General features: G+C 40.5%; 1 protein-coding gene across 1 annotated transcript in view; it reads right to left on the bottom strand.

The window, feature by feature from the left end:
* The window catches only part of NAA25 (N-alpha-acetyltransferase 25, NatB auxiliary subunit), a 46,434-nt gene that overhangs the window by 15,087 nt on the left and 18,410 nt on the right, over positions 1-12,937 (bottom strand). The window contains exons 8-19 of the mRNA XM_075272807.1: positions 12,621-12,732; positions 12,105-12,194; positions 10,822-10,991; positions 10,312-10,424; positions 9,844-10,051; positions 8,708-8,794; positions 7,622-7,802; positions 5,686-5,785; positions 4,702-4,853; positions 4,053-4,178; positions 3,397-3,640; positions 3,166-3,289 (exon numbers count right to left, since the gene is read on the bottom strand). Of these exons, the coding sequence (XP_075128908.1) occupies positions 3,166-3,289; positions 3,397-3,640; positions 4,053-4,178; positions 4,702-4,853; positions 5,686-5,785; positions 7,622-7,802; positions 8,708-8,794; positions 9,844-10,051; positions 10,312-10,424; positions 10,822-10,991; positions 12,105-12,194; positions 12,621-12,732 (1,707 nt within the window). The remainder of the gene's footprint in view (positions 1-3,165; positions 3,290-3,396; positions 3,641-4,052; positions 4,179-4,701; positions 4,854-5,685; positions 5,786-7,621; positions 7,803-8,707; positions 8,795-9,843; positions 10,052-10,311; positions 10,425-10,821; positions 10,992-12,104; positions 12,195-12,620; positions 12,733-12,937) is intronic.

Below are 12,937 nucleotides of genomic sequence, written 5' to 3'. Positions count from 1 at the left end.
AGCTCTATAATGTCGGAAGGGCGATGTCAAGCAGGGGGTGCGATTCAGATCTCCAATGAGCCAGAGCTCAGAATCACACCCCTTGTCTGCTCCTGCCCGACAACGCCCTCCTGAGAGTACAGAGTCTAAATAGCATATAAAGTACTAAAATGAACATCAATGATTGCTCAAGAACGGTGGGGGCTAGGGAAAAAATTCCAACTCTGCAGAAATCAGTGCCTATTATAATTGATATAAAGAATTGGACTTGTTGGAAATTCCGTTACAGTCTTCCCTATGCTGCCCCTCACTAACCCTTCTTCTACAGAAAAGTAAAGCTATAGCCCTTTAAAAGCAGGCGGTCAAAATGGTACCAAATAAAAGAACAAATAAAAGAGCAACTTGTCATGCAAGGAATAAGCTTTCACATAGCTATGTCGGCTGAAAGAGTTATTAATTTTGGAAGACGGAGAAGGAAAATAGGAAAAGTGTTGCCAAGCATTTATGTCCAAACTGCCCTGTTAAGGGTTAATGTCAGTTTTGAGTGGCCGCTCACTCACCTAACCTCCACAGTTCAGAACTCCTCTTGCCATCTTCTTGTATAGGTTTTCTCTTTTGCACTACACTTTCCACCTACTGAAAAACAAGTAGGTGCTCCAGCACTGGTCCCTGGGCACTGCACCAATAAATGAGCTAAGAACATGTTTTTAGCATTACTCTCTCTCACAATGGGTAGTTTTCCTTCATCAATAGGCCTTTGCGCCAGAATGTACACAACCCTGTGCTGACAATGGTGGAAGATGGGGCTGAGATTTGCACCACTAGAGGTTATTGTTTCGCTTTAAAAAGATTGGCCTCTGCTATGTGGGAGAACCTGGACCCTCCCGGACTATGCAGCTTTATAAATCTAATTCTATAGTAGCTCCTATATGTTTCACAAGTCTCGTTTACTCGGTCTTCAGGGAGCAAACAGCTACTGGACACAAAAGTAAAGTGGAAAAAATGTGCAAGAAACAATACTGCTAAACATGTGTCAGATGTTGGAGTTTGTGCTATACCCAGGTCCCGATGCTGGAGTACTTGACTATTTGTTTTTCAGTAACACTTTCAACACTTGGGGCGTTTGGTTTGTGTACTTTTTTTTTTTTTTATCACTTAATATAATTAAAAGTTACATTTTAACAAGAGGGAATCCTGCCACTAGCGTGCTTACACTAGGTTCACACTAGCTTCTGAGTCTCCATAGAGACTCCATCCTACATTTCGCTTAAAATGGGCAGCGATAATAGGCCTACAAGGAATACTTTGCTCCTGACGGACCCTATTATAGTCTATGGGGTTTCCACATGTAACTGCTTTTGAAGCAGATAGGGTTTCCAGTCTTTGGGTCTCCAAGTGGATCTGAAGGACGGAAACCCGAATGTTAGTGTGAACCTAGTGTCAGCGTCACAACCAGCAGCAGTGACAAATTACACACCTGAAATAAATATCTGACATCACTGCTGCGGTGTCTGGACTGTTATTCATCAGTTACAATTAGGTTATCTTTTTCTTAACTCTGTTCTTTATTTTCTCAACAAAATAACTAACTAAAATCTATCATTTTATTAACTGGAAACATTTAATACCACCCCCCTCCCCATTTAATAAAAGAATAAGAAATGAAAAGGTTAGTTTGTTCTAGAATATTACCTTTAGCGCTCAACAGGCCGTCACTCGGGTATACAATTTACTGCACTCACTACAGATCTCACATTACAGCTGAATTTTGCTCAATTTCTGTTAGACGCAGTATCCATTTGAAAAAACATCTTTTTTAAACAGAAAGGGTCAATGAACACAGATTTTTTTGGTGAGGATTTTGACACTGAATCCGCCTCAAAATCAGCCTCACCATAGAGATCTATGTATTCCACTAGCGGATTCTTTCCGCTAGTGGAAAAAAAGCGACATGACCTTTCTTCAGGTGGATTCCACCCTACTCCATTCCATGGTACTGCTGGAGATGGATGAAGTACACATTTCTACTAATCTCCAGTGATCCAACCGAAAAGAAAGAAGCAAGAGCAAACATGTCCAACCACTGCTCCTTTCAGAACAGGGAGTGAAATACACCCATTCTTGGGCCCACACCAATCTTCAACTTATTCCCGATCCTGCTGATAAAGGATAAGTTCCGAGATAGAACTTAATCCTCCTTTAAGAGAAAGTTTATTCTAGCAGAACAGAGTAATAAGCTTCTACTGAGAATGAAGCTGTCCTAGGGGTCAACTGATTTAAGTAGGTTTGGTTCCTCTAACCCCTGATGATCTTCTGATAATCTCCACGATTGTATCAAATCAACCGGCAACTATGTAACACATTAAATTGTCACGTCCATTAGTGCAGCTAGCTAGTCGGGGACAGTGACCATGGATCATTTGTGACCATACTAAAAGAGGTTGTTCCTATATGTAGATGGACACAGTTTCCAACATACATCACATAAATCAATAATCCAAGTGAAAAATGCTACAAATGCTGCCCCCTACAGGCAAAATTAACATTCACTCTAAAATATCTGCTGAATTTCCAAGAGGTGTCATATTTCAACAAGAGATGAGCGAATAGTATTCTATCGAATACCTCCCCACGTAAGTTTCCATGTAAGCGGCCGAACACCAAGGGGTTAAGCGCCTCGAATATTTGATGCTTTTAACCCATTGGTATTCGGCCGCTTACACGGAAACCTACGGCGGGGAGGTATTCGATCGAATATTACTCGCTCATCTCTAATTTCAACGTATTATAGAAGGAGACAAATATACAGACAACAATTGACTATAATGGGGTCTGTCATTTTATCCTCATTTTTTTGTTGTCTGCAATTTGACAGACGGACATCAGGCGCAGACGTGAATGTAGTGTATCTCACTAAAATTTATTTATTGACATCATCAATACAAGTCAGGACAGCTCCATGGTGTCCTATGTGATCCTACTTATGCTTCTGAATGAGAGAAACTTAGAGGAGAAGATATCCTCTGCTCTGAGCAAACAAGAGGGGAAGTCATAATGGGTAGAAATAGTGATAGTTCTCATGTACACATACAGTATTATTGACTTCTGAAACATTTGATGAAAAAGGTTTAGTACATTTAAGAAACATGAATACATACATAATACCTAGGTGGAAAGAACTTTTACCTATTCCACATGTGTCCAAATTATAAATATCATTCACCAGCTGGAAAGCCTCTTTCTGACACTGACAGCTGCCACTACTCAAGAACCCGGAAAGTCGAGAGGATGGAGGTCCAAGAAACGGATACTATATTTTAAGAAAAAGAAATGAAAACTATGCATCAATGTTCTGATGTGATATTAGAACGTCATTTTAAGTTTTGTATTTTCATTTCAGGTGAATCACATTTGTACCTTAACCTTCTTCTCATTAAACTGTGTTCCTGAATCCAATGCCTCTTCATACTGTCGTAACAAAGCTCGGACAGTATCAATCTTGGAGGAGACGCCATTCTCTGTAGCCTTCTCAGAATTCTTAGGTTCATTTGTATGATTAAGAGTAGTCAGTCCACTAACCAACCTTAAGGTCAGTGATCGGATGAGCAGCCAAATCCGCTCTTCCTCCAGTGACAGCTGCCTATGTTCTTCTGACACGTCTCTAATAAAAGAGAAGGTGGGTAAATGGATAGAATTGTACATGATACCTAAAAGTTATATATCAGCAACAATTCATTGCATAGAAAATAACATTCAGCATGCAAGGTTCATTGCAGAAACTTCAGAGTTGGGATCCACATCCATAAAGCATTTATGGCACATCCTATGTATTCAGTGAGAAATACTGAGATGGGAATAACCCTTTAAGGGGTGGGGGGAACACTCCATGTGCACCTCATATTCTAAATTCATGCATTTTCCTCTGGATTAGATATTCTGATAAGTGACACGTTTGATATATTTGTGGACCACTGCAATGTTAGGAAAAAGCACCCATTTGCTTCTTATGAAGTGGGATTAACCAAACATAATTATAGAAGAACTTTCCAGCATTTGCAGATGAACACAGTTACCTGTCTTTTGAATCCCAGTTAAAAAGCACAGTCAGGTCCCTGTTGTCTCGAAGTTCCTTCCATGGAATGTCATCCTCCTCTGGCGTCAGACTCATGGACTTTATATTTTCTTCTAGGCTAGTGGAACTGAAAAACCAGTAACACTGTTACTGAACTGGTACAAAAACGTACATAAAATAACTTCAACTAAAGAAGAGAATGGGGGAGTAAAGGGTTGCCTAAAAAGTTCAGACATCACTCAAAAAAGACTAAGGACAACATCAGCTTGGAGTTTATATGTTCTCCCTCTGTTTGCGTGGGCGTCTTTCCACATGCCAAAAATATACAGATGGGCAAGTTGTCATCCTGTAAAAACAACTGAGCCTTGTGAGTGTTGGGGATGAGTGTTTGGGAAAAAACGCATTACAAATGTTTGTCATTGTAACCAGTAGGTCACCTCTGAGGCTTGGGATTGGCTGCAGCGGTCAAACGAGACAAATGACTGTCACCTTCTGAGGTCATCCGGAAACAGAACAGACCAGGGAGAAATGATTTAAAAAAAAAATATATATATTATATATATAATTTGCTCTCCCTTCCTCCAGCACTTATGGAACTTTTGAAAGTTGTACAACCCCTTTATGGCCGATATCCAGGACAAAGTACTTACATATTGGCGTCAAGTAAGAGGTCCAGCAACATTCTTTCCGTGCGAACTTGTGCAAAATGAAGAGAATTGTTCAACCGGTTTCTAAATGCAATAAATTCTGGGATTTTCTCAAAGGCTCCATATTTGTAGGCTTGTATAATATATTCTGAGGTCTGAAATAAATACAAAACACGAACATGAATAATACACAAGCGAGACTGAAATATTAATACGTAGTCCATTAAGAACTACAGACACTGTACATTTATTTTCCTATCAGTATGTCTTTGTAGAATGTGAGGAAATCCACACAGACACGGGGAGAACATACAAACTCCTTGCAGATGTTGTTTTTGGCAGGATTCGAACCCAGGACTCCAGTGCTGAAAGGCTGCAGTGCTAATCACTGAGCCACGTGTTGACTTTGCCCTTTTTTTGTACCAGGTATGCTGTTTCTTACTCAACACAAAGACCGAATATATTTGGACATAGTAGGGTAAGTTCACTAAGTGTTTTTTTGCAGGCAGATTTTAGAGGTTCAATCCACAAAAACAAAACAAAAACACTTCTCCAAGCTCTCCCATTGATTTCAATGGGATTCAGACAGATTTCTCTCTAGCAGATTTTTTTTTTTTCAGCTACAGCAAAAAAATATCTAATATTAAAATCTGCAGCACTTCTTTGGGTATCTAAGAGGACACTTCCTGTTGTGTGCTGTAGCAATTCACCCTGTAAAAAGGGACCACATCTGGAACCAAATCACGGTCCCCTTTCTATCAATCAACTCTGCGGATATTTCACCAACGTTGCGTGGAAGGCACACAAAAAAAAAAAGCCATTTGTGACTAATATTGTTTCCACTGGCATTTAAATGCCACAAACCCTATGTTTGAGATTATTATTTTTTTTTTTAACCAGATGTCAGAAGTAAATTAAATAATAAATGTGCCCCAATATCCTTTTACTGTCACACTGGAAGATACAGCACACACACAATATACTTACATCTTTTTGGTTAGAATGGAAAAATCTAAGAGCGGCATTGCAAGATTGTGATGCAGCAGTGTAGTGACCCAAGGGTGCAGCAAAACGAGTGAGTAAATAGCTGTAAAATAAGAACACTTGTCAATTTTCCATCTGCGATGCTCAGCTACCCCAGTTGCACTCTTAGCTCATTTGCATAGGAATAAAAAGCAGCTTTTCATTAAAATGAAGCAGCCATTCTACAAACTAATTATAACACCATAAAGATCTCCAACAAAAATAGCTAAATCATACATATACAGAGCTAAATGACGCATAAGAAAATGCATGAAAATGATTGCATGTATTCTGTAATTTGGGCTCAGAATCAAGACTTCTCTCCTGACCGCTGTCCCTTTTGCACTGACGTATCGATACTGTAGCAACAGGGGTCAATAATATGCAACTCAGTTTCTGCTGCCTATGCAAGAGTAGGACAATTGTGGCTTTGCTGCTGTTTGGGTCACAGGGACAATTTCTGAACCCTGCTGATGCTACAGTAGCAAGAAATAAGTGCAAAAATTACAGTGGTCAGGAGATCAGTCTTTCTACTGAATACAATCATTGCCATTACGCAACAGGAAGGAGGGAGTTTCTTGTAGTTTTACTACACCTCAAGCGGGGCATTATACTTTTTAGGAACACCAACAGGGCATTATACCATATAGGAGCCCACTCAGAGAGGATTACACTGTATGGTGTTAGTAAGGACTACCCACTATTCTCACAAAAGGACTTGGTTAGGTTCCAGGTGGGTCTTAACTTATGCAACTATTTGACACATTCAGCTACTGTTAAGCTCAGACCTTTACCGCCCCCAGTGATGTGAGAAATCTCATTAGCGTCCCGAACAAAACCGGGATATCTACGGAACGGCGGCAAAGAAAAGACATTTAAAGGTAGGAGAAGAATAGCCTTTGTTAAGGCTATTCCTATGTGTTAGGGACAAAAAATAAAATTTTAATGATTGAATCCCTTTAACTGGAGGGCAAGGAATTGCTTAAAGAGGACCTTTCTCCACCTGGGCCACATGCGGTGTAAAACAGCGCTAGAAAGCCGACAGGGTGCTGAATTCAGCGCACTATCAGTGTTCACGTTCTGTGTCCCCAGTGAAGAGCTATCAGTGCCAGTACCGTAGTTCTTCACTGTCAGAAGGGTGTTTATAGCGCTGTACTGTGAGAGGGGCGTTGCTTACCGACCAGCCATGACGCTGAGGAAGGGCATTCCTGACTGACTGTCAAACACCCTTCTGACAGTGAAGAGCTACGATACCGTCACTGATAGCTCTTCACCGGGGACACAGAACGTGAAAGCTGATTTCAGTGCACTGTCGGCTTTCTAGCGGTATATAAAACCGCATGTGCCCCAGGTGGTGAAAGGTCCTCTTCAAGTGTATATTGTGAAGTCCTGGCTGTCGTTCAGTTCGTCACATACATTTTGCTGCAATTTGACACTGATTTAATGTGCATAAAATAAGTTTAAAAAAACCCAAAACAAAACAGCAATTCACATTTTTTGCTAACGCTGGGTTCACAACAGCGCCCGATTTACTTTTTCAGGTTTCCGTCTTCTGCTGACAGAAGACGGAAACCTAGCAGACTGTGTGGAGAGCACAAAACGCTCACAGGCGCTCACGGCCGGACACTTTTCAAACCCATTTCAATGAATGGGTCTGAAAAATGACTGCAGGTTTCCGTCTCCTGCCCAGTTTCGGGCAGGAAACGGAAACCTGCAAAACGGAGACTGGGACGCAGATGTGAACGAGCCCTAAGCAGTTTTCAGTCATATGTGAGGAACCACAGCACATCAGCTATTTTTAAATCAACCACAACTGTGAATGACTGGTCCTATTTCCAGTCCAGAAACGCAAAAATAAATAAAAATTAGGTAGGGAGAAATGTGGCATTGTACAACTTACCCAATTGTGTCGTGCTGTATGTGCTTAGCATCAAGGCTGCTGTACAGCTCCATTGCTGGCTCAAATGCACCCAGTGTGCAGAATATGCGAATAAGCAGCAGTTTAAACTGAGCATTTGAAGGGCTGTTACTTAAACCTTCCTCCAAAAGGGCAAGACATTGCCATACAGCCCAGTTCTCTCCTGTACAGATACACAATTAAGGGGAAAGGGGGAATAAAAAATGTTACCAATTTTGATACAGTTTAAGAAAATTTGCACTCACTGTATTTTAACTTCAAACCAGAAATGCTTATTCACTGTTCTACCTAATGTCATGTACAGCAATGCTGCAGTATTTCAACTAGCAGAATGAAACCTCATAACAGAAACCTAACTGTTGAGCATGATTGATGACATGGATTGATCCATGGCTCACTTTCTGTTAGTATTATTGAAGTAAACTAAGTTCTGGTTAAATTAATGAGTTTTTGTACGCACCATAAAATCCTTTTCCCATTGTTATTCATTGGGGAAAAGGCAAAATGAGTATAGAAATTGGTGAAAGTGAGGACAGAGGCCCAGGTGTCAGCCTTGCAGATCTGGGCGGCGGATGCTCCGACAGCTCTTGTGGAATGAGCTGCCACACGGAGGCACAATGGTCTACTCTTGAGCTCTCCCTGATAGCCTGAATCAGTGTCAGCGGTAAGGAACGCCCCTCCCCCTCTGACCATACTGGGCTATCAACGAGTACTGTTGGGGTGAGGGTGTTCCTCCCAGCCCAACTACCCTGTCAGGAATACCCTTCTGATGGTGGGCAGAGATTGGTGCCGCAACTAACGGCAGAGATATCTCCAACCCAGGGGCAGGCAGAAGACCTGAGTCAGGTCGTGACTGGCTTCTACGGACACTAGGCTAAAACTGGCTAGCATAGTGTCTGCGCAGAAGTTATAGCCCAGAGGCGGAGCCAACATTTTTTGCTAATCCTAGTGTCAGTATCCTAGTGGCCAGGTCTTTGCCATTTGCCCCAATGAAATAAGCAGAAAAAAAGTTTACATTACATAAGATACTCAATATGGCTTGTAAACAAAAAAAAGGGGCACACTTGCCATTACTCCACAGATCCAGCAGCATATGTGCTCCTATTAAGCAGTAGTAGTCAGAAAATTGCAGCTCTGTCTTCAGACATGATTTCCCTGCGGATACATAAAGTTGTAAAATAATTAGGCATGTACGTGAGAACAGGTGCACAGTATAAAAGAAAAAAAAAAAAAAGACTCAATAAATGCAATTATAAATTATGAAAGGGAGTCTATCAGAAGGAATTTTTTTTTTTAACCCTATCAGTATGTCTTTTTGGAGTATGGGAGGAAATCTACGCAAACACGCGGAGAACATACAAACTTCTTGCAGATGATGTCCATGGCAGGATTCAAACCCAGGACTCCAGCACTGCAAGGCTGCAGTGCTAACCACTGAGCCACTGTGTTGCCCGTCAGGAGGAGGAACATTGATATCAAACTAACGACAGCACCTTCTAGGGCAGCTTCTACACTTTCTACATGGTAGCTCAGTTCCCATGAATATCAGAACATTCTTGTACACTGTAAGCTGTAAAGGACTTTAGGTGCATTTGTTCTCCTTCTGCGGCTTCACACTTTGCTCTAAAATAATCACCCCTAACTTTCTCCCCTCCTCCTACTGCTTGGATGACATCACCCACATTGCAGTTCATTCTAATACTCTAGAGCATGGGTAGGGAACGTACGGCTCTCCAGCTGTTGCAAAACTACAACTCCCAGCATGCATACTTGCTCTGCTGTTCTTAGAACTCCCATGGAAGTGAATAGAGCATGATGGGAGTTGTAGTTTCACAGCAGCTGGAGAGCCGAAGGTTCCCTACCCCTGCCCTAGAGCAAAGAAGCCTAATCCCCCTAAAGCCCTTTTCAGCTAATCTGCATAATAATAAAAAAAAAAAGAAGTGATTTTCATGAAAATGGGAGTTGCAATGCAGAAGAAAGGCATCTTTGGAAAGTGTAGAAGCCGTCTTGCAAGGTACGGTCTTTAGTTTGACAGATTTTCTTGCTGAAATACTTCCTTAAACATAAAAAGGTATTGAATTGGAGTGATCCTGGTGAACACAATATATTTTATATCACATTATAAGCTTATAATGTAATTTAAAGAGGATTGTATAGTTTGTAAATGAAGAGCATTTTATTAATCCAGATGACCTTTTACTTACCAAACTGTAGACCATGTCTGTATCTTACAATAACTTCTCTAATGGCTTCCTGCTTTTGCACCTTTTCCATCTTGTGGCTGAGGTCAAGCAGCCTGGAGAGCTGAACCACACAAAGGTGTCTCTGCATAGCCTTGATGTCTGCTGGCAATGCAACATCGCCCTCGACTGGAGGAGTCAGAGGCAACGAGCCCAGCAATCTGTTTATAAACTAGATTATAAAGGATGTTTATTAGCAAGGTTTTGTGCCTTATTCAAACTACATACTTTATGCAAACTTCTCCATGACTTTTGTTCCCATATACACCTAGACACTACATACCACTGCTCGCCAACATAACTGAACACTAAACTATATAGTTATTGGTCAATAAGAAACTTTATGAGGGCAGTATGAATTATTGACAGGGATCGGTAGCATAGCAAGTGTTTATGGACATCATCATTCAGTATTTATTTTTTGTTACTTACACTTGAGTGCTGACTTGAAGAGAGAAGATCCACAAAAACCTTAAGGTCAGTGAAACAACAGGGCTTGTCCCCGAACTTCAGGAAATACTGAAACATCAGATCCTCTGGCTCTCCTGAACAGAAACACAAAAATTAAATGAACCCTAAAAGGTCCTCATGTTCTTGAACATCTTACCGCCAACAAGCAGCATGCTGAATGTAACAAACAGGAGCAAGGATCTGTACAAGATTTGCTGCAAAATCTTCATATTATATATCCAAATTTTGGCATGGATTTAAATATCAGAAAATCCTCAACAAAAATTGACAAAGTTTATAAACCAAATTAGATGTTCATTTCACACAATTTTTTTTCATCACAGCATGTGGATGACATTTGTTGCAATCTCACCCACCTTGCTATAGTAATGTGATATTGTGTAGATTCTCCCCTTGTGTACGAGAGAAGCTTTAACATATTATATCGAAGTCAACAAAAACGCTTTTTGATTTTTGGATAGATCCCTTTACCTAGCTTATATTCATCATTACAACCCCTCTGTCTCAGGCGACGGATCAGCTCAAGTTTGGCTAAATGTGGTCCCCGTAGTGGGCGAAGACTCTTTGTATCTGCTTCTATCTGTTGTTCTATAAATTGAACTGCTTGTTCAGTTGTGTAATCGAGATTTCCTTCCAGTGACCTGCAGTAAAGATAAATATGATCACTCACCAGGGACAGGCATATCAAGAGCCAAGACATTCATTTCAGTATTAAAGTGGAAAGAGATGACAAGAAAAATATTCTGTAACACACATTGAACCCCCTCCCCAAAATAGCGTATTTTTTAAAGTGTCAAGATGCAGATGACTACATCATAAAAACAAAAAATGCTCCAATATGTTCAATATTATTTCCTATGAAACACTACAGCAGCCAGAGACAGATGTCATACTGAGGTCCTGTTGTAAGAACTCTTTGTGGTGGCCCTCTGTATGCCTCAGGAAAAGGTCAAAAGGATGTCCTCTGCTAATAAATGACGGATGTGAAGTAAACGTATCCACTTGCCCCTTTGCCTATGTGAGGCTAAGCCTCTCTTTATATTTGGCAGTCTAGGGAGCTGTTTGGCTATCAAAGAAAGTTACCACATTAAAGAATATAGGAAGAAAAATGAGTGCATGTGTTGTCAAATGAAGGAAGCCAAAAGCAAAAAGGGACCTGGAAAATGGAATGTGGTAGCTAGTGGAGCTAAAGTACGTACAGAATAAAGAGAAGAGGTAGAACGTGTTCATTACAGGCTGAGATTTTCTGTATCTGGTTTTCACAAGTCCTGAGTTGAAGCTTAAGGGGCTCTATCATTGGGAAAAGTCATTTTTAGATCATATCCTTGCATAGCCTTTAGAAAGGCTATTCCACATGTACCTTTTGTATGTACATTGAAGTCTATTTTTATCCATATGTTAATGAGCTTCCACCATGGAGCGGAAGTGTCTCTGTGCACCGTCTGCTCTATGTGTATGTATAGTAGATGCTGCTGTGCTCATGACTCACCTCTGCTGTACATACACAGGGCAGACCGTACACACAGACACTCCCGATGCACGATGGAAGCTAACTGACATATGGATAAAAACTGACTTATTCAAAATCTACTGAGGCAATTTACATACAAAAGGTAGGTGTGAAATAGTCTTTCTAAAGGCTATGCAAGGATGTGCTTATCTAAAAATGACTTTTCCCAATGATAGAGCCCATTTAATTCATCTCATGAGGTTTGGGAAACAATTTACTTTTATCTAAACATGTAGACACTTACATAGGGCCTTCTGCTGGTGGTGTCCAATTCTCATCAATAAGGTAAAACACAGAATCAAAGTAGGACAAGTAGAACTGCCAGTCATCTGAGCTAAAAAGAAGCAACAAAATAATCAAAAGGTTATTCTACAGATTTTCTCAAAAAGACACCAAAATAAAGCACAAAGTCATAGAAAATCTTCCATATATTAGATTAATTCATAAAAGGCATTTTCCCACTAACAGGGTAGGTGGGAAAAATTCTGAATGCCCTTTAGTCGCCTCAACATTTATGAAAACAGGAGTTCCAAAGATCACGAAGTACAGCACTTGGTTAGTCCCCTAGAAGTTAAATGGGCAGTGGGCATGCCAGCACACAACCACTCTATTCACACAGAAGATCCAGGAGCACACACTTATGCACTACTTGTTGGATAGGTGGTAACTTCTTTAAATACAATCTTATACATTCTATACTATATTCATACAGGTTTAAAGCTCAGATTTAAAAGCACAAGCAGGTAATTCAAGGACTCACTTTAGTAACAGAAGTCTTTTGGAAAGTGCATTACATTCAGGCCACCTGCTCAGCTTCTTGTACATCGCCATACACTTGTTTTCCCGACTCTGCAGCTCACTGGTCAGCTTTTCTGTTCATCAATCATACAAGACATAACTTTTAGATCTGTCAAGTCCATTGTTTTAATTTAAAAAAACACAAACAGAATTTATACATATAATGCCGAAAAAATGGGAAAAGATCACAACGCTTGTGTAGAACTAAGTGCATTAACTGTTTAAGGCTAGACATCAGGTGGGCAAAGATGCTGCAGCATCCAAATGTAATTCAAGGAT

This window comes from Leptodactylus fuscus, chromosome 1 (assembly GCF_031893055.1).
Source record: "Leptodactylus fuscus isolate aLepFus1 chromosome 1, aLepFus1.hap2, whole genome shotgun sequence".
NCBI classification, from domain to species: Eukaryota; Metazoa; Chordata; class Amphibia; order Anura; family Leptodactylidae; genus Leptodactylus; species Leptodactylus fuscus.
This window is presented reverse-complemented; position numbering and strand designations above follow the sequence as displayed.